This window comes from Mustela nigripes, chromosome 6, assembly GCF_022355385.1.
Source record: "Mustela nigripes isolate SB6536 chromosome 6, MUSNIG.SB6536, whole genome shotgun sequence".
Lineage (NCBI taxonomy): Eukaryota > Metazoa > Chordata > Mammalia > Carnivora > Mustelidae > Mustela > Mustela nigripes.
The window spans coordinates 141,983,400-142,007,889 of NC_081562.1; the positions used below are offsets into that span (position 1 = coordinate 141,983,400).

Genomic DNA, 24,490 nt, shown 5'->3' on the forward strand with positions numbered 1-24,490 from the left:
CTGGCTACAGACTGGAGGTAGTCTACTAGGTGCTAATCAAGTGCCATGTTACAACATTGTGAGGTTTTCCCAGTTACAAGTGTCATTATAAGGATTTTTTTTTAATTGCAAAGCCAAGTAAGGCTGTCAATTGCATCATCTTAACTTCAGATTAACTACTGCCTTTAGTGGGGTTGTTGGTGGATGTGGTGGCACCAGCATAATCTATGTTTCAGGCATCCTGTGGAAGAGGATTATTCAGGGGATCTGGAAGAAAAGGTAAATCATGTCTATGATGAGTTCATTCTACGCACTTTTAGAGCCTCATAAAAAGAGGTATAAAAATTATGGAATATAAAATACACCCATTTTTATTTATGTTTTTAAGTAGCTGCCTACATGATTGTTAGAAAGTGATGAATATACTACTAGATCTTCCTCTGGTCTTCTCCCTCTCTTCATTTAGGCTTTTTATGCAAATGTTCCCTCCTCTGAGAAGCTTTCCACAACAGGTATATTTTGATTAGCCTCCTTCCACACTACCCCTGCCTTGTAACTCTGATTCCTTACCTTCATTTTTCTTTTAAGAATTTAACAGCAGGGGCGCCTGGGTGGCTCAGTGGGTTAAAGCCTCTGCCTTCAGCTCAGGTCATGATCTCGGGGTCCTGGGATCGAGCTCTCTGCTCCGCCTCTCTGCTTCCTCCTCTCTCTCCCTGCCTGCCTCTCTTGCCTACTTGTGACCTCTGTCAAATAAATAAATAAAATCTTAAAAAAAAATTTTTTTTTTAAATTTAACACCAATAAAAAATGTTGTATTTGTCTTCAGTTTTCTGTATCTTTCTGGTGGAGGAGAGCAGAAACTTTTCTTGTTCATTGCTATGTCCCTACTGTCTAGACTGGCCCACACAGCAGGCTCCTGATAAATATTTGTTGAGAGAATAAATGAATGAGTTAATTCATAAGTATGACCTGCTTTTGTGATATTTTTTGTATATTAAGTCTTAGAATGAAAATTTGATGTTTATGAGAATTTTTTTTTAAGATTTTATTTATTTGTTTACTTGAGAGAGAGACACAGATAGCAAAAGAAATAGTGAGAAAGAGAGTATGAGTGGTTAGGAGTGGGAGAAGCAGGCTCCCCGCCCATCAGGGAGCCTGACGCAGGGCTTGATCCCAGAACTCTGGGATCACGACCCAAGCCAAAGGCAGACGCCTAATTGACTGAGCCACACAGGTGCCCCAGAAATATTTCTTTATTTCTGCCTGAAGTATGCATATTTTAGTTCAGATGAACTAAAGTTTGTGTCCCTATACTAGTGTCTCTTAGGAAAAACTATTCTCTTTTTCCAGAGCTGCTTTAGACTTCTGTTTGCACATTAGGAATAAAGTAATTATAATACTCTTAATAGATTGCTCGTAGTATTTCTCAGATCTTTGTTTTCTAGCTCTAAAGCATCAGTTGCAAAATTCTCCTTGCTTATTACCATTTCCACGTAGTTACCCTACCCTTGCTTTCAATGTAGCCTACCTAAAACTGAATGTGCCACCTTTCTTTGCCTACCTTTGGCTTTGGAGCCTGCCTGCATGTCCTTGAATCACTGCCAGTGTTCCTTCTATGTCACCTGCGTAAAATACCCTACTTCAAGGATGCTGTAGATTCCGCTGTGGCTCACGTGCTCAGTATAATCATATAATAATACTGAAATGCTAAAGGTAGGGAGCCACGTGAATTTTATTTTTATTTTATTTATTATTATTTTTTAATGTGTAGCAGTGAAGTTTAGCCAGTTTACCAATACAGTGATAGGCTTAGTAGTGATCACCAGTTTTGGCAAAACCAGTGAGTATACAGTGTCTGAATATAGAATGTCTCTATATCTAAGGATTTGGGTTTTTTGGGTTGTTTTTTTTTTTAAGGATACATCTGAATTCTCTAGAGTTTGTCATATGTGCAGCTTCTCAGCCTGTATTTCCGCAGTTTAACAAAAGAGTTGTCTCATGAGCTTTTACACTGTCCAGAGTTTGGACATAGAGAAGTTTCACTGTAGTTACAGAATTCCTCTAACTTATCTCCAGAGTTCTAGGAGTACAGTTTTGTATTAGTGGCTACAGCTCCTTTTCCACAGCAGGTATTACTAACACCAAGCCATTTTGATAGAGTATTTATTTAATAATTTAAAATCTTGAAAATTATACTTGAAAGGTATTTAAAATAACTTGAAGCATGATTTATCTTTATCAAAACCTAACAGATCTTTCTTGAGTTGTTCAGTTCTTCAGAATATCTGATGTCTTGGGGCGCCTGGGTGGCTCAGAGGGTTAAGCCTCTGCCTTCGGCCCGGGTCATGATCTCAGGGTCCTGGGATCGAGTCCCGCATCGGGCTCTCTGCTCAGCAGGGAGCCTGCTTCCTCCTCTCTCTCTCTCTCTGCCTGCCTCTCTACCTGCTTGTGATCTCTGTCTGTCAAATAAATAAATAAAATCTTTAAAAAAAAAAAATATCTGATGTCTTTAAAGCTGGAGTATTTCCACACAGAAAATGCTTGTGGGTGCCATCCAGCATTTTATTTTATTATTTATTTTTTAAGATTTTATTTATTTATTTGACAGACAGAGATCACAAGTAGGCAGAGAGAGGGGAGGGAAGCAGGCTCCCTGCTGAGCAGAGAGCCTGATGCAGGGCTCAATCCCAGAACCCTGAGATCATGACCTGAGCTAAAGGCAGAGGCCTAACCCACTGAGCCACCCAGGGGCCCCCATCCAGCATTTTAATCCACAGGTCCAATCTATGATACCAGTAGTACTCTTGGGTGTAATTCTTTTTTTTTTTTTTTTTTAAGATTTTATTTATTTTATTTGACAGATAGAGATCACAAGTAGGCAGAGAGGCAGGCAGAGAGAGAGGGAAGAGGAAGCAGGCTCCCTGCTAAGCAGAGAGCCCGATGCGGGGCTCGATCCCAGGACGCTGGGATCATGACCTGAGCCGAAGGCAGAGGCTTTAACCCACTGAGCCACCCAGGCGCCCCTCTTGGGTATAATTCATATTATATTTCACTCAGTCTCTGACTCGCGAACTCTCTCTCAAGCTTTGGGTTATGGTGGTGTGGGTTGTGCTTCTGTGCTGTAGTTGAAATCACAGCCTGCTCAGTTTTTTTACACTGTGAGCGGGGTGTCGAAGAGCTGCATTGGGATAGAACAGCGGTTTCCAAAATGTGGTGTGCGGAACCCTAGGGGAGACTTTCAGGAGGTTTAGGAGTACCAGACTATTTTCATAATTCTCTGTAATGATATTTATACTGATGGTGTAAAAACAGAAGAGGGTAGGATTAAAGCTGTTGGTGCCTTAGTACGAATCAAGTCAGTGACATCAAACTATACCAGTAATCAGTGTATTCTTCACCACCATTCACTTTGCAAGTTAAAAAAAAAACACAAATCGACACATCAGTTTCATTTAAACAATTTTTTAAAGGATTTTACGGATTTATTTGAGACAAAATACCATGATGAAGCCCTAAATAGTACCAATTGTATCAAACCCTGATCCTTAGGTACATGTTGTTCTAATATTCTGTGTTATGAAATTGGCATGTTTACTGAAAGCATTTCTGCTGTGCAGTAAAGACTGATGGTGTTCTTGAAGAAAAACACTTGTGTAATTGTTTGAGTGTTGAAATGAACTAGCTGAGTTTTTCCCATAGGACGTCAGTTTTCTCTAAAGAATAGCCAATAGCCAAAGCATGGCTATTCAAACTTGAGCGTTTGGAAAACATTTTCTTTTTTCTTCTTCTTCTTCTTCTTTTTTTTTTAGATTTTATTTATTTATTTGACAGAAAGAGAGATCACAAGTAGGCAGAGAGGCAGACAGAGAGAAGGGGGAAGCAGGCTCCCTGCTGAACAGAGGGCCCGATGCGGGGCTCTATCCCAGGACCCTGAGACCATGACCTGAGCCGAAAGCAGAGGCTTAACCAGCCTCCAGGTGCCCCTGGAAAACATTTTCTTAAAAGCAAATGAAGTAAGCTTGTCACTTCAAGGAAAACAGTTAGCAGTGTTTATTGTCTATGATAAAATTCAGGCTTTTAGGGAGAAGTTCTGAATTTTGGAAATCCTGTATCTACATTGTAAGCTTGGTAGCTTTTCAATTTATAGTATTCTGATGAGATTGATGTTGGTTTTAATGAATGAGGTTTTCTGATAAAGTATCATGAAATACGTCAGCATTTGGGAGATCTGCTTAATCCAGTGAGCCAATATTTTCCAAATAACTACTGCGTGATGTTACAGAATCATGCATGAGACCCATTCAAAGTGCAGTATTGGTCAGTGGATTTTAATATAACTTGTTTCAGATTCCCCATTGCAACTGATTTTTATGAAATAACCACCTGTTCAGTTTTGGTGTAGTAACAGAGAAAATTCGGTGAGGTCCAAATCTTCACTTATCAAATAAAATCTTGTAACAGATTCAGTGCACAAGTAGGTATGAAAATTTGGCTGATTTCAAATAAACTAAACATTGAAAGAATTTGTAAAAAAGTAAAACATTGATACTCTGGTCACTGATTTTTCTGTTTTGGAAAATGTAATTATTTTTAATAAAATACTATTTGTGTTAACATGTAGTAGAATTATTTTTAAGGTATAAAAATTTTTCAGTTTTAATTTCTAATATGGTAAATATTGATACATATACATATAACCAGTGATATGCTGGAGCTGGCTTGTGAGAACTGATTGCCTGCATCTTTTTCCAGCTTTGTGTTCAGTGTCATCTGTTGGTAACCTGAAATCTGCCATAGTCGGGGTTTCACATTGCAGAAATCAGCAAACATTTGAAATCAAGGTTCTCTCTTCCCCAACACTGAGTGTTAAACATTTACAGCATCTGACTGGATATAAATCAAGCAAGAGCTCTTTAAGTCATTAATAATTTTTAAGAGAGTACAGGTGTCCTGAGAGACTAAAAAGTTTGAGAATTATCTGTGTGGCTGAAGGCATACCTTTTGGTAATTTGTCCACAAAGAGGTGGATGCCTTTTTATTGTTTATACAGATGTGTCTTGTGCTGCTTTGTCATTTCTAGAACAAATCCTTCCTTTTTTTTTTTTTTTTTAAATTTCTGGTTGTTAAATATATTTGTTCCACTATGGTATAATCTTTTTCTTTCCCCTAAAATCTGAGGTAGACAATAATGCTCTAGGAGCAGGTGGGATGAACTTGCCCATTGGGCTATATGTTGGGTGTGTCTGCCCTTTTCTGTCTATTATTCAGGCCTAGCTCAAGCTGTGGCTTCTACACAAAGCCTGTACGTATTGTTCAGACCCATTCTGTTCTGTACTCCCCTGACTTTCATGGCCCATACAGTGGAGCAATTCGTTCTACAGTGCTTGGTGTGCTATTGTTTCTTAGGTGTTAGTTTTACCAATTTTATTTCTACCCTAGTGCACCTAGTACAATGCTCATCACATAGGTTCTCTTGCATGGATGAAAGATTTTTACTTTTGGATTACCAGAGAAGTTTGCTTTCTAAATAATGAGCTTATAAATAAATCTTACAATTATTTATTATAAGCCCAGTTTTTAATAATTGTTTTTAAGTGTAAGTAGATTGGAAATCATTGGTGTTTCTTAAAGTGAGGCCCTATATAGAGGGTTCCTTCAAAGTTTTAGATCTTGTGGTTCTACTACCATTTGTAGCAGAAACTGGTAGCTTATTTCACTTATTTCATTTTCAAAGTCTTTGACTCTTAAGTAAGTCATACTGAATAGTGAGTGAAACAGTAAAATAAGATTACACTGGCCTGCCTATAGGATTGAGTTGTTGACTAATTAGAAAACTTGACAGGTTTTGAATCCAGCAGGGGTGGAAGTACTGTGTTTTGCTATAGGGATCTCTGTTGAAACTACTCAGGGGTACTGGGAGATGGTTGTACTTTCTTTGTGTAAGCTAAATGATGGTTTTGGCCCTTTCTGTACATGCTGGAGGTAGCAAGGAGGGAAACTGTAAGAGGGACATTTCAGATCTAAGGCATGCACTTTCTTTGGATCAGACACACTAAGAGCATGAGAAATCCTGGAATTCCTCTGGCCTGTGCCTTTTTTGTGATTATGGGGACATAAAAGTATGACTTTCATTAGTATAGAGACAAGGCATTAGCTTATCTCTGGAGTAGTACCAGAATATCCTATTTTGAACATTTCGTTTATTAAAAAGTAATTCACCATATTTAAGTTCTGTCTCCAATTTCTCTTAGGAAGTTGGAGAGGGTAATTTATACTTTGGCCTAAATAAGGATTCACTGTTAATAGTCGTGAGGTCGTAGTGAGGTAGTTTAACTGCTTTAGAACTTTGGGCTTGGAACATTCTTAGCCATCGAAGCATGGGAACCGAAAGTGAGGAGCATGGGTTCTTTAATATCTATCACATCAGAGAATGACTGTTCCAGGACAGTAACCACCTCCTAATGGTAAGTACCCCATGAGCTTGTCATTTATTAGAAGCAGGTGAAAGGAAGGAAGAAATGGCCAGTCATAATAGTGAGTGGTATTTCTTGAAAAACAAAACAAAACAGAAAATGTCCAGTCTTAATCCTGAATGATGATCATTTTTGCAGGTTTCTATAGCTGGATCAGGCACCGGAAGAGGCTCCCCAGCTGTAACTCTAGTACAGTTACCTTCAGGCCAAACTGTACATGTCCAGGGAGTAATTCAGACACCACAGCCATCGGTTATTCAGTCACCACAAATACAAACTGTTCAGGTTAGCTGCGTTCCTGGATGATTTGTCTTTGACTTTCTTCTATTTTTTTGTTTTGTTTATTTTTTTTCTTTTATTAATTTGTGTATCATCTTTTTTTTTGTGTAGCTTTTATGCTCAAGTCTTTTTATTAGAAATTTGGGGGAATTTCCATTTCCTATGCAAAGTGCATTGTGTCCTGCTAAATACATGATTTGACTTAAGAGTTGCAGTTTTGTTTTTTGTTCTTAATTTACAGGGTGAGTAATTGCCAGATGAGTAATTCTTTGCGTCGTTGCTCTGTGCTCAGACTCAGATTTATTTAGCAAAGCTCTCCAATGGTTCTTAAAAATGTTTTGAGGATTCTTTGAAGATGCCTGATAAAAATAGTAATATAAAGATGACTGTTTTCATAAGTACTTACATTAGTTAAGTAGGTGGAAGTTTATTTTTAGTTCAATATCTATAACTTATAAGAACGATAGGATATTATTGTTACCTTGGTATTATGCTTCTAATCATCATCCCCTCTCAGATAAAACCTTGGTTTTTGTAGACATGATTATTATGGTTATGATCCAGAGATCTGTTTTTAAGTTTGTCATCAGAGTTGATTACAAACCCTTAACATTTCTTGAAGCTAAAACATTTTTATGCATCAGTAGATGTAAATTAAGTATGAATTTTTTTGTTTTTATTTTAATTCCAGTTAGTTTACACATGGTGTGATATTAGTTTCAGGGGTACAGTGTAGTGATTCAGCACTTCCAACACAACACCCAGAGCTCATCACAGCAAGTGTGCTCCTTACGGTCCATCACCTATGTCACCCATCCCCCTACATCCCTCCCTCCTGGTGACTGTCACTTATTCCCTATAATTAAGAGTCTGTTTCTTGGGTTGTCTCTTTCTCTCTCCCTTTTTTCTCCTTTGCTTGTTTCGTTTCATAAATTCCATCTGAGTGAAATCATGTGGTTTTCGTCTTTCTCTGACTTATTTAGCTTTTCATTATTATACTCCCGATTGCTCTCCATGTTGTGGCAAATGGCCGTGTTTCATTCTTTTTATGGTTGAGTAATATTCCATTGTAGTATAGACCTCATCTTTATCCATTCATCACTTATGGGCACTTGGGCCGCTTCCACAATTTCATTATTATAAATATGCTGCTATAAACATAGAGGTGCATGTATCCCTTTGAATTAGTGTTATTATATTCTTTGGGTAAATATTCAGTAGCGTGATTGCTGGATTGTAGGGTAATTCTATTTTCCAACTTTTGAGGAACCTTCACACTGTTTTCAGAGTGACCACACCAGTTTGCATTCCACCAACAGTGTACCAGGTTCCTTTTTCTCCACATCCTTGTCCACATTTGTTGTTTCTTCTGTTGTTGATTTTAGCCATTCTGATGGGTGTAAGTATGTATGCATTTTTTAAAATATAATTTTCTTAGTTATTGAATTTACTTCTGTTTTCTTTTTAGGTCAGTTATTTTCCTTTAGATGTTGAAATTATTTGAACATAGCTGATGACAAAAAAATCGGTGAGGAAAACATAGGGGTGCATACATAATCAGTCTTGTCCCTTGCATATTTGAGTACGGTTTATAGCAGAATAAGGTTGCAACATGGTATTTGAAGTAATAAATACACATGCATTAAAAGCTTAGTTAGCTTTGCTGCACAAGTGTCTTTTCAAAAGAGTAAGAATCATTCTTAGCATTGTCTCTTTTTCTCATAATGACCCTTGGTTCCAAGAGTCTGACTCTTTCTGACCCTGATTATAGCACAAGAAAATCCTTCCACTCTCCTTTTTGAATTAGGACTTTTATTGGGACGCAGATATTTCTGCTCTAGATATTTCTGGCAGCTATTGGAAGAAAGTATTATCTTATATTCAGTAGGCTTTTTTGGGTTTTGTTAAGTAGGTGATTTAATTATCTTTGGTGTAGAGGTAAGTGCCAGTGGATATTGTCTTAGAATTCCTGCTTGTTGAACAATGGTTGTCTCTTAACCTATCCATGTGAACTTTAGCTATCACTTTTCTAAAGTGGGTAAAATAGTATCCTACCTCACATACGGGCTTTGTTACGAGTATATGAGAGATGTGTGAAAGCCTAGTGTAAAGTGATACTGTTTGGTGGGGACATATGATTGTTGATTACCATAACATTTTTTCTAAATTCTGTTCACTGGTGCCTGTGCTTATGTGTAGGGTGGCCCTGACCAGAGATGCATGGTCATATGTGCAAGTGAACATTATGTACACCAGTGTGCTTCAAGAAGTATATATTCCTGCTTGCATTGTTGACATTTAAACAAGTTCTTTTGATTTTGCCCAAATCAGATTCTCCTGTAATTGTAATATGAAGAAAAGTGAGTTTTATAAACTCAAAACTACCCTAGCCCCTGAATGATAATGGCAAGGTATATTGAGAGCCATCACGTGATTGTAGAGATTCATTATTTTAGTTTGCAGACTTCCCTTAAAATCCTGTGATTATTATGTGACTTGAAAAATGAAATCATGCTTAAAACTCTGATCTTTCTTTTAAGGAGAAGTTCCTTATTTTGACCTTCAAGATTTACCACCATCAAGCCCCATCTGACTTCTTGTCCTATAAATCCTAACTTTAATCAGGCTTGTTTACTTGTTTGCTTCTTTGAATCTATCTACTGTCTGTTTGAAGACCCAGCTCAAGTCAGCTGTGGTATTATAAAGAGGACAGTGAAGTCCAGACACTTTATTTTGCCTGTCACTAGCTCACTCAATCCCCATTGGGTTTCTAAGTGTAGGTTTAGGGTGGAGATCTTAAGTCTTAGGTATCTTATATGTAGTCCTTTCCTGTGAAACTTCACTGGCCATGCCAACCACCTTCATTTGCATTTCTCTAGTATTTATTATCTGAGCCATTCCTGTCCACACATACCTGCTCTACAACTGAAATATGTGTGTGTCTTTGCTCCCTTTCCTAAGCCAGGTGTGCGCTGCAGTAGTGCAGGTTCAATGTGTTCTGTTGCTGGACACTTTCCCAGCACCTGGCATCTAGACCCTTAAGCACCGTTTTTTGAATGAAGGAGATCATATATTTTATGATGCATTTCAGAAACTCTTGTATTATAGGTAGCAACAATTGCAGAGACAGATGAGTCTGCAGAATCAGAAGGTGTAATTGATTCTCATAAACGTAGAGAAATCCTTTCACGAAGACCCTCTTATAGGTAAGTTATTTAAGTTTCCTACTCTAAAGATACCTTTTCCAAAAAGGGAGAATAATTATGTATCAAATAATTATGTATCAAACCAAGTCCATAATAGTTTCTCTGTTTTAAATTTCATTCATGTAACTTGATTATTTCTGTTGTCAAATTATGTTTTAGAAAAATACTGAATGAACTTTCCTCTGATGTGCCTGGTGTTCCCAAGATTGAAGAAGAAAAATCAGAGGAAGAAGGAACGCCACCTAACATCGCTACCATGGCAGTACCGACTAGCATATATCAGACTAGCACGGGGCAATACAGTATGTATGCTGCAATTCGCTATGTTACAGTGCTAGCTTTAAGTCTTCTCTAGTTACATTGAAGCAACTTGGGTTTGGCATTCAATTGTTTCATTTAAAAATGCATCGTAATATCTAAACTGTGTGTATCATAGAATGAAAAGTACATGTTAAAGAAGTGAGAGATTTGTACTGAGACCTGTCATATACTTTTGAAAAGTTAAAGTATTTTTACTGAATATAGAAGAAAAATTTGGGGTAAAAATAAAGGGAGGGTGTGCCTATTTATATGTTTATATTCATGTCTGATAAAAATTTAAAACTTACTGTTTTTGTTATCTTTATAAGATGCCTGCAAACATAAGATATAAATGTCTGTATTTCATTCTTGTTGGCTTTTGTTACCAACAATTACATATTATGCTTACTAATCTAAAAGAGGTACATAATGTTTCCTAAATTGTTTTAAATGTAATTATGTTTTCACTAGTCTTTGTTAATTTGTGCTGCAGCTTTTTCTAGAAGAGAATGGAAAAATGATTTATTTTTTTAAAAGTACAGCAATTGGACAGATCATTTTATTTGAAATTTTAAACATCAAAAGCTGTAAATAAACAGATACGTTCACATTTAGTCTTGTGCATTTTAATGGGCTGTTAATCCTGTGCTTTTTGCTCTAATTAAAGCACTGATTTTTTTTCTCAAATCAAGCACATTTGATATACATAAAAATGCTTTAGTAAAAAAACAAGAGCTAGGAAGAAAAACAAAAAGGAGAAAGAAAAGCTAGGAAAAAGAAAAAATATTTTAAAATAAAAGCTACTTAGGTAATGGAATGTATGTGGTATTAAATACTGTGTTGGTTTAAATATGAAGGTAAGATTTTTAGATATGTTTTCTGTTTTCCCTTTATAAAAACAGTAATACCTAGAAAACTCTCAAGTCTTTAAGTTGTGGCTATTAAAACAAATGATACTCTTTAATATATGGGAAGACCTTATATAGTCATTAGTTTTTTAGAGTTTTTTATTTTGATGGTGGTAGATTTGCAGTATTAAACAAATTCTCATTTGGCAATTCTGGTTCTTCAGGTTCTTCTACCATGACACCTAGCAGAATTGGGGTATAATTTGTCCACAACCTCTATGGGGTGCTGAATGAACAGGTCCAAAGTCAATGTTAGGAAAAGGAAACTCGCCACTGCCTGTGTCAAGAGTTAGACCTTGAGGTTTCACTGTAATTTTTTTTTTATTATTTCTCTGATTTGTATACCTTTCTGTCTGACCCCACAGAATAGGTGGTGGGAGTTTTAGAAGTGTGAATCAGAGTTTGCCAGCTGGCAGGCTTCTGTAGGGCAACACAAAGGTACACAAGTGTGAGTGCCTCATGCTCTCAGTCCCTGGAGTGGCTGGGCAGGGCTTGGAGCTGCTGGAAACTCCTCATTGTTCAGGTCTGGTCTTGAGCAGTGGGTTGTACACATACTATCATTTTCTATTTGTGGTGTGATAGGGAAAAGGTTGGAAATTACTGATGAAATAATGCTAAGACATCTTAAAGTTTGGGGGTGATCTAAGATGTTTTCATCTTAAACATTTCTTTGACATATCCCGACGCTGTGATCTCTTTACAAATGATATGGAAAGGGATGCTGTAGGTTATTTTGCCTAGGTTATTAGTTGAAAATTTGAAATTGTGAAAGCATTGGGTTGCAAGAATATCGAAGCTATGGATGGTCTGGGGAAGGCTCCGAGTCCTGCCATTCACCAACTGGATCAGATAGAGAAGCTTTATTTTCCCATCTCGGGGTCTTTCAAGTAGGAATAATACTAAAATTTGCCACACTCTGGGGTTAGCATGAGGACAAAAGGAAATAAGAGGGAAAAGTGGCATAAAACAGACATGCTACTTTTGACACAAAACAGAAATGTAAGCCAGCGTCTCATACGTGAACTTTCCCTCCAGGTAGCAACAAAGCCTGTATTTCCTGTGCTCTGAGTGCACCCACTTGCAGCCGGGGCCTGACAGGAGACTGACGTCACTGTGGGTGCAGGGTGGTGGGAGTAGAGTCAGGAGTTATGGTTGAGAACAGCAAATCGAAAGTTTAGAAGTTAGATGTTTATCTGTTTGCCTCATTAGAGGTCACAGACTGTCTCTTATTGAGGTTTCTTAATTTAGACCCATACAATATGATCCTGGCAGGTCTTAAAAGATGTGATTATTTTGTAAGTGCTCTCTGCAGGTAGAAATTGCCATTTTTATTGCTTCATGAAGAGTGGTAACTGCCTTTGCAGTTAAAATGCATCTCTTAGATGTTTAGTGACACTTGGTTATGTTGATATTTCTTTCTTCTGAAAGGTGAATACTAACATTTAAAGTATTTAAAAAAGACATTTACTTTCATTGGAGGGTAAATATATATTTACACATAAACAAGATCCATTTTCATTAATCAGATTTCTTAGTAGGAATCTTAACAGGTATTAATGCTTTAATGTTGCTCCCTGGATATCTAAAAAAAAATGAAATAATTACTGGTGTCCTTTGGGGTTTAGACTACAGAAGTTTACTAGAATTTCTGGAGAATTATTCTGGGTTATTTACATGTACCTGTTTTTGAGACCCTCTCATAACCTTTTACTGTAAAATGTATTTTTTGTAGGTTTAATTCTTTCTTCAGTTTTTATTTATGAATGACTTTCCCCCAGGCTTTGCTTTTTTTTTTTTCCAAAGATTATTATTTTAGATTACTTATTTTTAATTTACTATAATGAGCTAGTTGGAGTTAAAAACAAAAACTAAAGGACTTTGTGTGTCAAAGTTGAAGAAATAAAATAAAAATGAGCGTATTCAGGCTTTCTCATATGTTTTAATAGTTGGAAGTTTTTGACAGAAGTTCACCTTATTTTTTCAAGTTATTTTTTTAATCACAGAAACTAAGAAGTGAAAGTTAGAATAGTCTACTCCCTGGGATTAGTAAAAATACTTTTAAATGGACAGGGATTCATTATTGCAACACCAAGAAAGTCAGCTACACTTGCAAAATCTTTTCTGGAAGTACAGATCTTAGGGATAGGATTGCTGTAGGCCAATTAAGTCATTCTGGCCAAAGAAAATTTGTTTTGTCTCAAGAGATATTTCTGAAAGAGAGCAGTTCTAATAATCTCAGAATTAGCAAAGAATGTTACTTGTTGCATAAGCCATTTAAGATCTACATTAAATGGGAATGAATTTCATAAACATAGTAAAAGTAACTAAAGGAATTTAAATGTTTGCAGTTTCTTAATTCATTAAATTTTCTCTAAAAACAAAGTTTTTTTTGTTGTTGTTGTTCCTCACTCTGCTCTACCTGACCTCTTCCCTTACCAGTTAAGGACTATTGCCCAAGATTATTTTTTTTCTAAATGTCCCTTGTCTCTTTGCTTGTCCCTACTTTATTTTACTAGGAACCTTGTTAGAATGAGTCTCTGTTAACCCATCTTTACTGGAATTCTTATACACTAAAGGTAAGTGGGTCAATCCAAAATCCACCATTATAAAAAGAGATCTGTGTGAACTTTGTGGGCTACTTAAAGAATTCGGAATTCTCAGGAGATTCCTATGAATAAACACCATAAAAGGAATTTGCATGATAGGTATAGCATTCTAAAATAAATGCAGTTGCATTTGTAGTTCTTAGTAATGACTTTGCTTACATTCTTCCAAGGTAGCTTTCCAAGCAAACATAGAAGGTATCTGGTTAATGTAAATCTGGCTTTTTAATCTTGGTGTTGCTATTCTTGTTACAGCATAAGGCTATTTTAGTCTCCCTTCAGCTCTATGAACCTCTTGGTTTTTAAGGCACAGGTACTCACAGGTTCTGTTCCATGCTCCCTTTTTTAAATTTAAACTTGAGAATTCACTGGCATAAGGTCTGCTGTTCTTTATTAAGTTAATTAAGTGGATTTTATTTATGAATTTCTTTTGGAATTTGGAATAAAGAGGATTTTAAATTATCATTAAACATTTAATGTTTATGTATTTGAATTAGCTCATATATTCAGGTTTAGGATTACAAAGATATTAGTATCAAACGAAAAGTCAGATGAAATCTTAATCTAAATAAATTCTACTCCTTCCTCATTTGGTCATGAACTCTTATCTTTCTTTTCTTCTTTCTTTATTGATCATACAAAACTTTAAAATATTGCTTTTTTATTTAAAAAAAGTTTTTTGCCAAAATTCTCAAATTTTCATCCCACACAAAATGTTTTCTTACTTCCGTGATATTAATAGCTCTGGGAAAGGAGTGCTCAATGGCAGTGAGTAGAGAAGTAGCAGATTTTTTAAATACAGTTTTGTAAACTAGGAATTTTTAAAGAATTTATTGCCTACACTGGTTGATAGGAGGTCATCCTGGTTACTGTGGTGTATGGTAAGTTGGGAGTGGAGAAACTGTACTTGGGTTAATACTGATTCGAAACTCAGTAACTTGACTATATAAGGATGTATATAGAGACATTTTTGCAACCACTAAAACCAACTTAATAGAAAAATGCTTAGTAAATTAGTGATTTATACTCTGTCTAAACAAACTTTTTTTTTTTTAAGATTTTATTTATTTATTTGACAGAGAGATTACAAGTAGGCAAAGAGGCAGGCAGAGAGAGAGAGGAGGAAGCAGGCTCCCTGCTGAGCAGAGAGCCCGATTCGGGACTCAATCCCAGGACCCTGAGATCATGCCCTGAGCCAAGGCAGCAGCTTAACCCACTGAGCCACCCAGGCGCCCCTAAACAAACTCTTTTTTTTTTTTTTTTTTTTTTAAGATTTTATTTATTTGACAGAGAGAGATCACAAGTAGGCAGAGAGGCAGGCAGAGAGAGAGGAGGAAGCAGGCACCCTGCTGAGCAGAGAGCCCGATGCGGGACTCGATCCCAGGACCCTGAGATCATGACCTGAGCCGAAGGCAGCGGCTTAACCCACTGAGCCACCCAGGCGCCCGAAACTCTTAATGTAGGTAGGGTCAGTGTGTCCAACGTTCAAACTGTGGATATAGAGTGACCTATTTAGTTATGGGGAATAGCTTACCTGAGACTTAAGAGGGAAAAAAAGTTAGCTAACTCCCAGAACAACTAGGACAACAGAGCCTAACCTCTACCCACCATTATGATGAGCAGTAATACACTAGCTTGAATCTTTTAATATGGACGTTGAAGTAGAATTTAATTGATTATATAATCTAGTTCAATTTTAATTCAATTTAGATTATCAAACTAATGTTATTAAGGATTGCTTAAAAGAGGAAAATCGGTATGTATATAAGCTAAAATAAAGACACTTTTACTTATGTTTGCATCCCAGTCTTCATAGACCAGTATGGACTCTTCATTGTGATCAGCAGTGAGGCCATAGGTAGAAGCTTTTATACCTCAGTTGCATGTGTCAGTCTAAGAAATCATTAAAAAAGCCTAGGTCTGCAAAGTAAAATTGGTCGGAAATACCATGGTATCTTATCTTCATTGGTTACTAATGGCCTCCATATGGGCCAATTATTTTAATTAAAAGTGGTTAGCCAGATACGATGTCTGGGATTTGTTTTAGAATACTCCAGACCCCCCCCCCAAAAAAAAAGTTTGAGAATGTGTGGGCAAGGAAGGAAAATAGATGACACACAATTTTTTCTACTTTTATGTTTACTAGTAAATTTCCATAAGTTTAAAAAAGTAATTAGGTAAAACAAAAGATGTGACTAAAGTCATTCAGTTAATTTCATCTTAATTTTTCCCACTATTTATCTTGATATGTGTTTACTGAAAACACATATTTTGCTATCCTTGAGTATTTTGTAACCTGAATAGTTTCCTCTTCAAATTTTGAATACACACACAGAGAGACCTAATTCTAGTATCCTGAAGCATTGGGAAATCTTGTTTATTGTCAAATGAGAGGTAACATTTTGAATGGTAAGGTCCTCTGTCATTTGATAATGCCAAAATCAAAAGTACCTTTGGTATAAAAAATAAGAGCTAGGTTAAAGTACAAGACTTATCAGTAGAAATGTTTTCCCCTAGTGCTAGCGTGTGTGTGTGCGTGTGTGTGTGTGTGTGTGTGTGTGTGTGTGTGTAGCTTTTGTTTTCCACTAATTATATAATGACTTGACCAGAAAATAAAATGATGAGAGGAACAGATTCTTTTTTTTTTTTTAAGATTTTATTTATTTAACAGAGATCACAAGTAGGCAGAGAGGCAGGCAGAGAGAGAGAGAAAGAGGAGGAAGCAGGCTTCCTGTTAAGCAGAGAGCCTGATGCAGGGTTCGATCCCAGGACCCTGAGATGACCTGAGCTGAAGGCAGCTTTAACCCACTGAGCCATCCAGGTACCCTGAGAGGAACAGATTCTTTATGTATTTACATTTCACAGCGTGAAAGCAAAGAAGTGTATTTGGAACTATGAGGAAACATTATTGAAAAAAATAAAAGGTGGAAAAAAAGAAAATATGAAAAGAGAAAAAGTAAGGGTCTTTGTTATCTAGCTATTTCATGTTCTTGTCCTTGGCAGCAACTACCTTGGATTTCTTACCAGTCCCAAATCTTGTTAATTGTATTGGCACTGAAAATTAAGTTCTGTATTTAGAATTTGAAACCTTACCTTATTTAACTCTTCTAGATTCACAAGTAGCTCAAGTTGTTTATGATGTAGTCTGTCCTGAAGAAATGATAGCCATTCATTCATCATTTATTGAGTGCCTATTATATGCTGCGCTTTGTGTTTCTTCCACATCGTGATTACACTGCCTGTGCCTGCTCCTTCTAAAGCACGATTTCTGTAACACCAAACTAATTATCAACTGAAAGCACACATTCAGATAAATGATAACATATGAAGTAAATTCATGTCCAGTCATGAAGATCTGCGGAAGCAATATCTCTTCTCTTTCATACTTCTAAGAAAGTTAGGTTTCTTCCAAACCCTTTTGTTACAAAGGGTGAATCCTGAGACCCTTGAAATCTTGTTTTTAAAATGTGTACAGAATATGATGCTCTACATGAGCCAGATAAAGAAATACATAAATTACATAAATTTCTCAACCTCAGCATCCTTGATATTATGCTTGATCTTAGCCAAAAGGCCGAGAAGCGATCCTTGATATTATGAACTGATTCTTCAGTTTCTGTCAACCCTATCCTAATGGTGGCGGCCTGTCAAAGAGCAAAAAAACAGAGAATGAATCTTGCAGAAATGTTTTTAAAAATGTTAACCATCTTTCTATGTTAGGCCTCAGGTTGAGGAACTAAAGATTTGTTGTTACTCTTCCCAAGTAGTTTGTAAGTTTATGCAAGTTTTGCTCTGATACTGTTGAAAACGTTAAGGAATAAGTCAGAAATATTTAACATATATTTTGACACTACTGTAACATTCCTTTAAGGCATTTATGTTGATTTATATGTGTTGCGTTATTCTGATGTGTCATTGTCTTCATTGTAAATCTAATGAGCTAGTTTATATGTGATTTTTTTTTTTTTTTTGGAGAGCATAGCCTTTGGTTCCACTTAAACCATAGAGTCATAATATTTACGTTAAAGTATACCGAACTCTCAGATATTTTAAACAGTGGTTATTTGTCTATTAGAGTGAAATTTAAAAACAAAACATTTGATCAGTTGTTCTTTGGGAACTTTTGGTTAATATGTTAACTTTTAAACATGACTGGCAAGTCTCAGTGTTTAGAGGAATTCTGCCTCCTATTTGTTGCCATGAGCTGCAGTTATTCAAGACACTTGATAGAGGTAAATATTGTAGCACAGATTCTTTCAGTATTTTTATATTAAAAATTTGTGTATGTGTGTGTGTGTGTATAAAAACAAATATATATTTATATATTTTAAGATCCCTTGCAACTTAATGCTTTATATTTCAGGATTCTCCTGACATAGTCAAAATGGTAAAGGTTACAGTTTTGTAGACTTAAGCTTTAAAACCAAAATATATAGTAATATATTCCATTAAGAGCTACTTTCTTCTGATGATAAATTAGAGAAGTAGTTGGCTGAATGAAGGTATAAATTCATTGTAATTGTGATGCTCAAGGAATTTTACTGACTACTTTTAAATATCAGAAGAATGCTATTTATCTATAACTAAAAACATCTGAGAGAGAAGGAGAAAACACAAGAAGCCGGTCTTCCTCCCTGTCCTCATCTCCACTCTTCCTCTTAAGTAATTTAGCTGGATGGATACCAGGGAGGAGACAAACTCCTGGGTTCTATGTATGTCAAATAATTCTGAATATAAGATATTTTCCAGTGTCTATGAGCTTTTTCAGAGTGTTGTCCCATGAAGAAGGATCTCCTTATCAATTCAGCATAGAGAAATAAGGGTAAACTGACAATGAGAAGCATTGGTAATTAACAGAGCCACAGTGTATTCTTCCAATATGGAATTATTACAAGTGAATCTTGAAATTCTCTAATATTTCTTTTCTTTTTCTGTTAAGTTGCTATAGCCCAAGGTGGAACAATCCAGATTTCTAACCCAGGATCTGATGGTGTTCAGGGACTGCAGGCATTAACAATGACAAATTCAGGAGCTCCTCCGCCAGGTGCTACAATTGTACAGTATGCAGCACAGTCAGCTGATGGCACACAGCAGTTCTTTGTCCCAGGCAGCCAGGTTGTTGTTCAAGGTATAGTTTATTAATCTCGTACATTTAGAATACCTATGCCTCACTATATCACACCAGTTAGTGGGAATTTTATAGTTTCCTGAAATATACAGGAGGCAGATTTGGGGGGAGGCACTTATTTTAGTACATTCAACAACACATTAAATTACATGATTTTCACTTTTTAGCAGGTTTTATTGGCTGTAAAGAAAGGTTCTCTTCTGAATAGCATGATGGGAAAAAGACTTGGGACACGTGAATGAACTTTTTAATTAAGTAAATAATCTTCATTTGGGGGTTATAAATGTTGTACCTAATACATATTTTTATTACCTGGTCTATGAAGATTTAAATATCCAGTGTGTGGTGCACTGAATTGGGGGTTTTTCCTTCAAATCTAATTTCTAGACATTTCATTTCAAAACAAATGCTTTTTTGTTTTTTTTCCTCTTTAGACCATTCTAGTATATTTAAATGTCAGGTGGAAGTAGTAAAATGAAAAATTTGGGATGTAACCCTAAACTTTTAGGGTAACCTAGGATTTCAATTAAATTCAAGTTATACGTTATTTTAATTTCATTCAGTTTTGCTCATAGTAACTATAATGTGTTTAATACAACTTGTAAAAATCCTGTTTTCATTTAACTCTATTCCTCTTAGCATTTGCTTAGGATGTTTGATGTAGCACTAATTTTAAAGAGAATAATATTTGTTCTTTTGGTTTGAAAGTCTTGCAAGTTTGGAAAAAAGCAGATTCTGAATGATGAATCTCTTGATACTAGCTTTACTCTTAGGTATTTTGGGGGTTAATGTGGACTATAATAAAAATGTATGAAGAACTGAGTGGTAGTTGCACTCCATTTATGGAGTAAAACAAATTCATAGTACATACCTAATACTTTGTTTTCTTTTAATTGTAAAATCAAAGCCACCTGCTTTATTTCCCCTGATTATCATGAACCCTCTATGTTTAAATAAATAACCATAAAGAATCCTTATTTCTTCTAATTTATCTTTTTTTATATGGAAATCCACTGTAAACCTAATACTTTCACCAGAAGAGCTTTAAAATTTTTTTTTCTATTTTGTGTAGATAATAGACTAATTAGAGTTCTGTGCTTGTGGGATTTTATTTAGGAACTCTTTTTTCTTCTGTAAGTCACAAAGATATTTTCCTATAATAATTATATTAGCTTTATAGTTTTACCTTTCACATTTTGTCCTTAGTCCACCAGAGTTTTACCTTGGTATATAGTACTAGGTGGATTTCATTTTTGAATTCCATAGGGAGCCAGTTTTCCCCTACTCATTGTTTGTCTTTTCCCCATTAATTTATGGGGCTAAAAATCTTAATTATACAGTGGGTTCTCGTGTATACTTGGATCTGTCTCAAAACTCTCTATTCTGTACTATTGGTCTACTTTTTTTGTCTTTTTTAAAGATTTATTTATTTTAGAGAGAAAAAGAGAGCAGGAAGGAAGGGCAGAGGGAGAGTTAGTTTTAAGTAGACTCTGTGCTGAGCACAGAGGCCCTCGCAGAGTTCATTCCCATGACCCTGAGATCATGATCTGAGCTGAAACCAAGAGAGGGACACTTAACTGACTGTACCATCCCAGTGCTCCCATACTGGTCTCCTTTTCTATATGCCAGTAGTACCATACAGGTTTGTTATCGCACAGGACAAGTTTCCCTTTTTTATTAAAAAAAAAAAAATTCTTTCAGTGCTGATATAGCTTAGTGAACCATTATTCGTCAGTATGCATTTAGAATAAATTTGAGTTTCTAAATAATAACAATATAATAATAAAACCAATAATGAGGTTGCTTTTAATGTATAGATTAATTTAGGGGGAAACTGAAGTCCTTTTTTAAATTGAGCTATAACTGGCATATGGCAATTATGTTAGTTTCAAGTGTACAACATAATGATTTGATATTCATTTACACACACTAAGTAATTACCACAATAAATCAATAAATCTCGTTAACATCCACCACCACATTATTATGATTGGTTTTTTCTTATGAGAGATCTTTTAAGACTTACTCTCTTAGCAACTTTCAAACAGAGAGCACAGTATTAACTACAGGCACTGTGCTGTATGTCATTACATTCCCAGGACTTAGTTTGTAACTGGAAGTTTGTTCCTTTTGATAACCACCCATTTTGTACATTCCCTCCCTGCCAGCACAGCCCTCCCATCTCGCAGCCACTCCTCTGTTCTCTGTATCACACTCAGGTCCCGGGGTGGTGGTGGTTGAAGATTCCACTTGTAAGTACAATCATATGGTATTTGTCTTTTCTCGGACTCACTTCACTTAGCATAATGCCCTCAAGTTCCACCCATGTTGTCACAAATGGCATGATTTCCTTCTTTTTTATGGTCTAATAATAATTTTGTGTGTTTGTGTGTTTGTGTGTGTGTACACACTGCATTTTCTTTACCTATTCACCTATCAGTGGACACTCCAGTTGCTTCCATATTTTGGCTGTTGTAGATAATGCTGCTGTGAATATGGGGATGCATTTGTCTTTTCAGTTAGTATTTGTTTTTGTTTGTTTGTTTTATAAATACCCAGTAGTGTGGTTGCTGAATCATAGGGTAGTTCTATTTTTTTTTTTAAGATTTTATTTATTTATTTGACAGAGAGGTCACAAGTAGTCAGAGAGGCAGGCTCGTCGCTGAGCAGAGAGCCCGATGCGGGGCTGGATCCCAGGACCCTGAGATCATGACCTGAGCCGAAGGCAGAGGCTTAACCCCCTGAGCCACCTGGCACCCAGGGTAGCTCTATTTTTAATTTATTGAGGAACCTCCATGTTGATTGCCATTGTGGCTGCACCAATTTACATTCCTACGAACTGTGTATAAGGGTGAGGAAGAACTGAGGTCTTTATAATGTTAAATTGACCTGTTCCAAACTGTAGAATGTCTCATTTATTTGGATCTTATTTTAGCTTTTTAGTAGTTTAAAATTTTTCCTGTACTTTATATTCTTTGTTAAGTTCCTAAATGCTTGAAGGTTTCTGTTGCTATTATGAGCGATACATTTTCTAGTTGTTGCTGATGTAGAGAAATATTACTGACTTGTTAAAACGTAATTTATTTATTAATCTTGCCAAACGGAATTTACTTCTAATAATGTGCTTATTCTTTGTAAATCTATCTGTGTTGGTATGTGAATGTTTTATCAAACACAAGTAAGGTGTTTGTTTCTTCCCTTCCAATCTTGATTCCCTGTGTTTTCTTTGAACTTTTCTTTCCTTGCCTTTTCTTTTCCTTTCCTTTTCTCCTCTTAAAATAATGGTGGGTAGGAGTTCTCCTATGTTAAATACAGGGTCAGTGGGCACCTTCCCTCCTGTCATTCCATTCACAGGCCACGGGATTTCTTTGCCAGTTCTCAGTCCTTCTCTTGATTGATCCCTCAGCAGTATTTAAACACTATTGACTTCTGCTTCCTTCACTTTCCATCATGATGCTGTGTTCTTAATAGTTTTTTCTTTTCTCTCTCCTACATGTCTTTCAGTCTCATTGTTTGGTCTAATCTTCGTCTGCTCATCTCTTTACTGTTAGTCGGTGTTTGTCAAGATTGTGTCCTGGGTCCTCTTCCATCGGACTGGCGCACTGTCCCTGGCTGACTTCATCCCGCCCATTGGTTGTCAGTGCACTCTGACCATGCCCCTGACTCCCATCTAGCTGCTTAGAAGTCCCACATACATCTCTTTGACTCTTTCAGTCCAAAGTCACATCCATTTTCCCCACTCTAGTTCTCTCTTTGTTAACCCTATTTCGGTAATGGACTCCTGTCCAACCTGTTGCTTCAGGCTAAGAACCTGCGTGTCATCTGTCCTTCCTCCCAGCTAAACCACTCATCTTCCACTTCTCTCCACCCCTGCTGTTCAATCCTACTTACTGTCATCCCTTCTGCTGGGTGGCTGCCCTGGAGCTGGTAGTGGTGGAGAAGTTCCCTGATCTTCCTAATCATGCCCCCGGTGGCAGATCTCCTCTTGATCTGGTTTTTCGAGAATTGTTCCTGAAAGCTCAGGCTCCCTTTTTTCATCCCTCCCAGTAATCCTGGGAGCTACTAATACTTTTTAAAAACAAATGTCTCTACCTCCAACATTTTCTTTTTTTCTGTTATACTCAGTTCGTCAGCTCAGAGTGGTATCTCTAAAATTCACATCTAACCGTGTCCGCCTCTTCTTATTCAGTGAAGTCTTGTTACTTGTTATTCAAAATCCAAAAAAAAAATTTTTTTTAAGATTTTACTTATTCATTTTTCAGAGAGAGCAGTGAGAGAGAGCACAAGTAAAGGGAGCTGCAGGCAGAGGTCATGACCTGAGCTGAAAGCAGACACTTAACCAACTGAGCCACCCACATGTCCCTTAGTCCAAAATCTTTAACATGGCCCAAATCTTTGCTTGATCTAGGCCTTGCCACCTTTACTAAATGTTTCCTTCTCAACTTCTCCCTCTTTTGTAATGCAGCTCTGTGCAAGATTTCTTCATTTCCTGTGCTATGCCGCACCCTCTTTTCCTTTCTAGGGCCTCACACTTAGCCATTTGCCCTGACAAGAACACTTATGTCAGTCATTTACATTATTCAGGCTTCATCTTAGTACTTCCTCCAGGAAGCCTTCCGTGGTCCTGCAGATCTGGCTTAGATAACCTCCTGTCAGTTCTTATTGTACCTCCTTAGGGTATATTTGACATGCCTAGATAACTTCTGTTTGGGTAGAGGTCCTTAGTATCTGGCACAGTCCCTGGCGCATGATAAATGTTTAATAAAACCATTTTATTAAATGAAACCCTTAGGTATGGCTGAGATGGAAGAGAGTCTGTCATGGAGTCTGTTTGGGACTGATGTCTAGGTTACTCTCCACACTTTCTTACATAGCCAGATGTCTTCAATTCATGTGCTCTGGAGAAGCACATCAATTAATATTATGGTTAGGTGGAATTCTAATCATATAAGGGAATGGGCTTTATTCAGCCCACTGTTAATAATAAAAGGTCTCAGTGCCATGTGACTTATTATTGTACACTCGATAGATGTGCAAATCATTTCTTTTTCCAGACTGTTCTTTTATACTGTTGAACATGAACTAATTTTTATTTATTTATTTATTTAAAAGATTTTATTTATTTATTTGACAGACAGAGATCACAAGTAGGCAGAGAGGCAGATAGAGAGAGAGGGAAGCAGGCTCCCTGCTGAGCAGAGAGCCCGATGCAGGGCTCGATCTCAGGACCCTGGGACCATGACCAGAGCTGAAAGCAGAGGTTTTAACCCACTGAGCCACCCAGGTGCCCCGAAATTGCTGTTTTTTATGAGCCAAAATGATCAAATAGCCAATTCCTATGATTCAAGCTAATATTTATGGAAGAATGCTATGTAGTTCTTGCTACATGTGGCACAGTGAATTTTTTTAATGTATTTATTCAAGTGAAATTAGCAAATTCTGTTTCACCTAGGGAACTGCTGGATTTTATGGTGCTGTAGCAAATAGTTAAGCAAATAAAACTGTTAAGTGTAAGAAGGTGGCTGGTTATTTCTTCCTTGACGAATTTAGAAGTGTTTAAGAAATACATTTCTGTGTATTACTCAATGTTTTTCTGGGCTGATTGTCAAGGGTT

At 36.6% G+C, this 24,490-nt stretch overlaps 1 protein-coding gene across 11 annotated transcripts in view; it reads left to right on the forward strand.

Annotated features, from left to right (window-relative positions):
• The window catches only part of CREM (cAMP responsive element modulator), a 71,105-nt gene that overhangs the window by 30,879 nt on the left and 15,736 nt on the right, over nt 1-24,490 (forward strand). For 5 of the 11 annotated variants that reach the window (XM_059404397.1, XM_059404400.1, XM_059404396.1 and 2 more), the window contains 4 exons: nt 6,591-6,737; nt 9,840-9,937; nt 10,097-10,239; nt 18,688-18,876. In XM_059404397.1, the coding sequence (XP_059260380.1) occupies nt 6,591-6,737; nt 9,840-9,937; nt 10,097-10,239; nt 18,688-18,876 (577 nt within the window). Of the gene's footprint in view, nt 1-6,590; nt 6,738-9,839; nt 9,938-10,096; nt 10,240-13,705; nt 13,722-18,687; nt 18,877-21,088; nt 21,129-24,490 lie in introns of those variants that run through there. The other 6 variants (XM_059404403.1, XM_059404405.1, XM_059404402.1 and 3 more) reach the window with 3 other exon arrangements.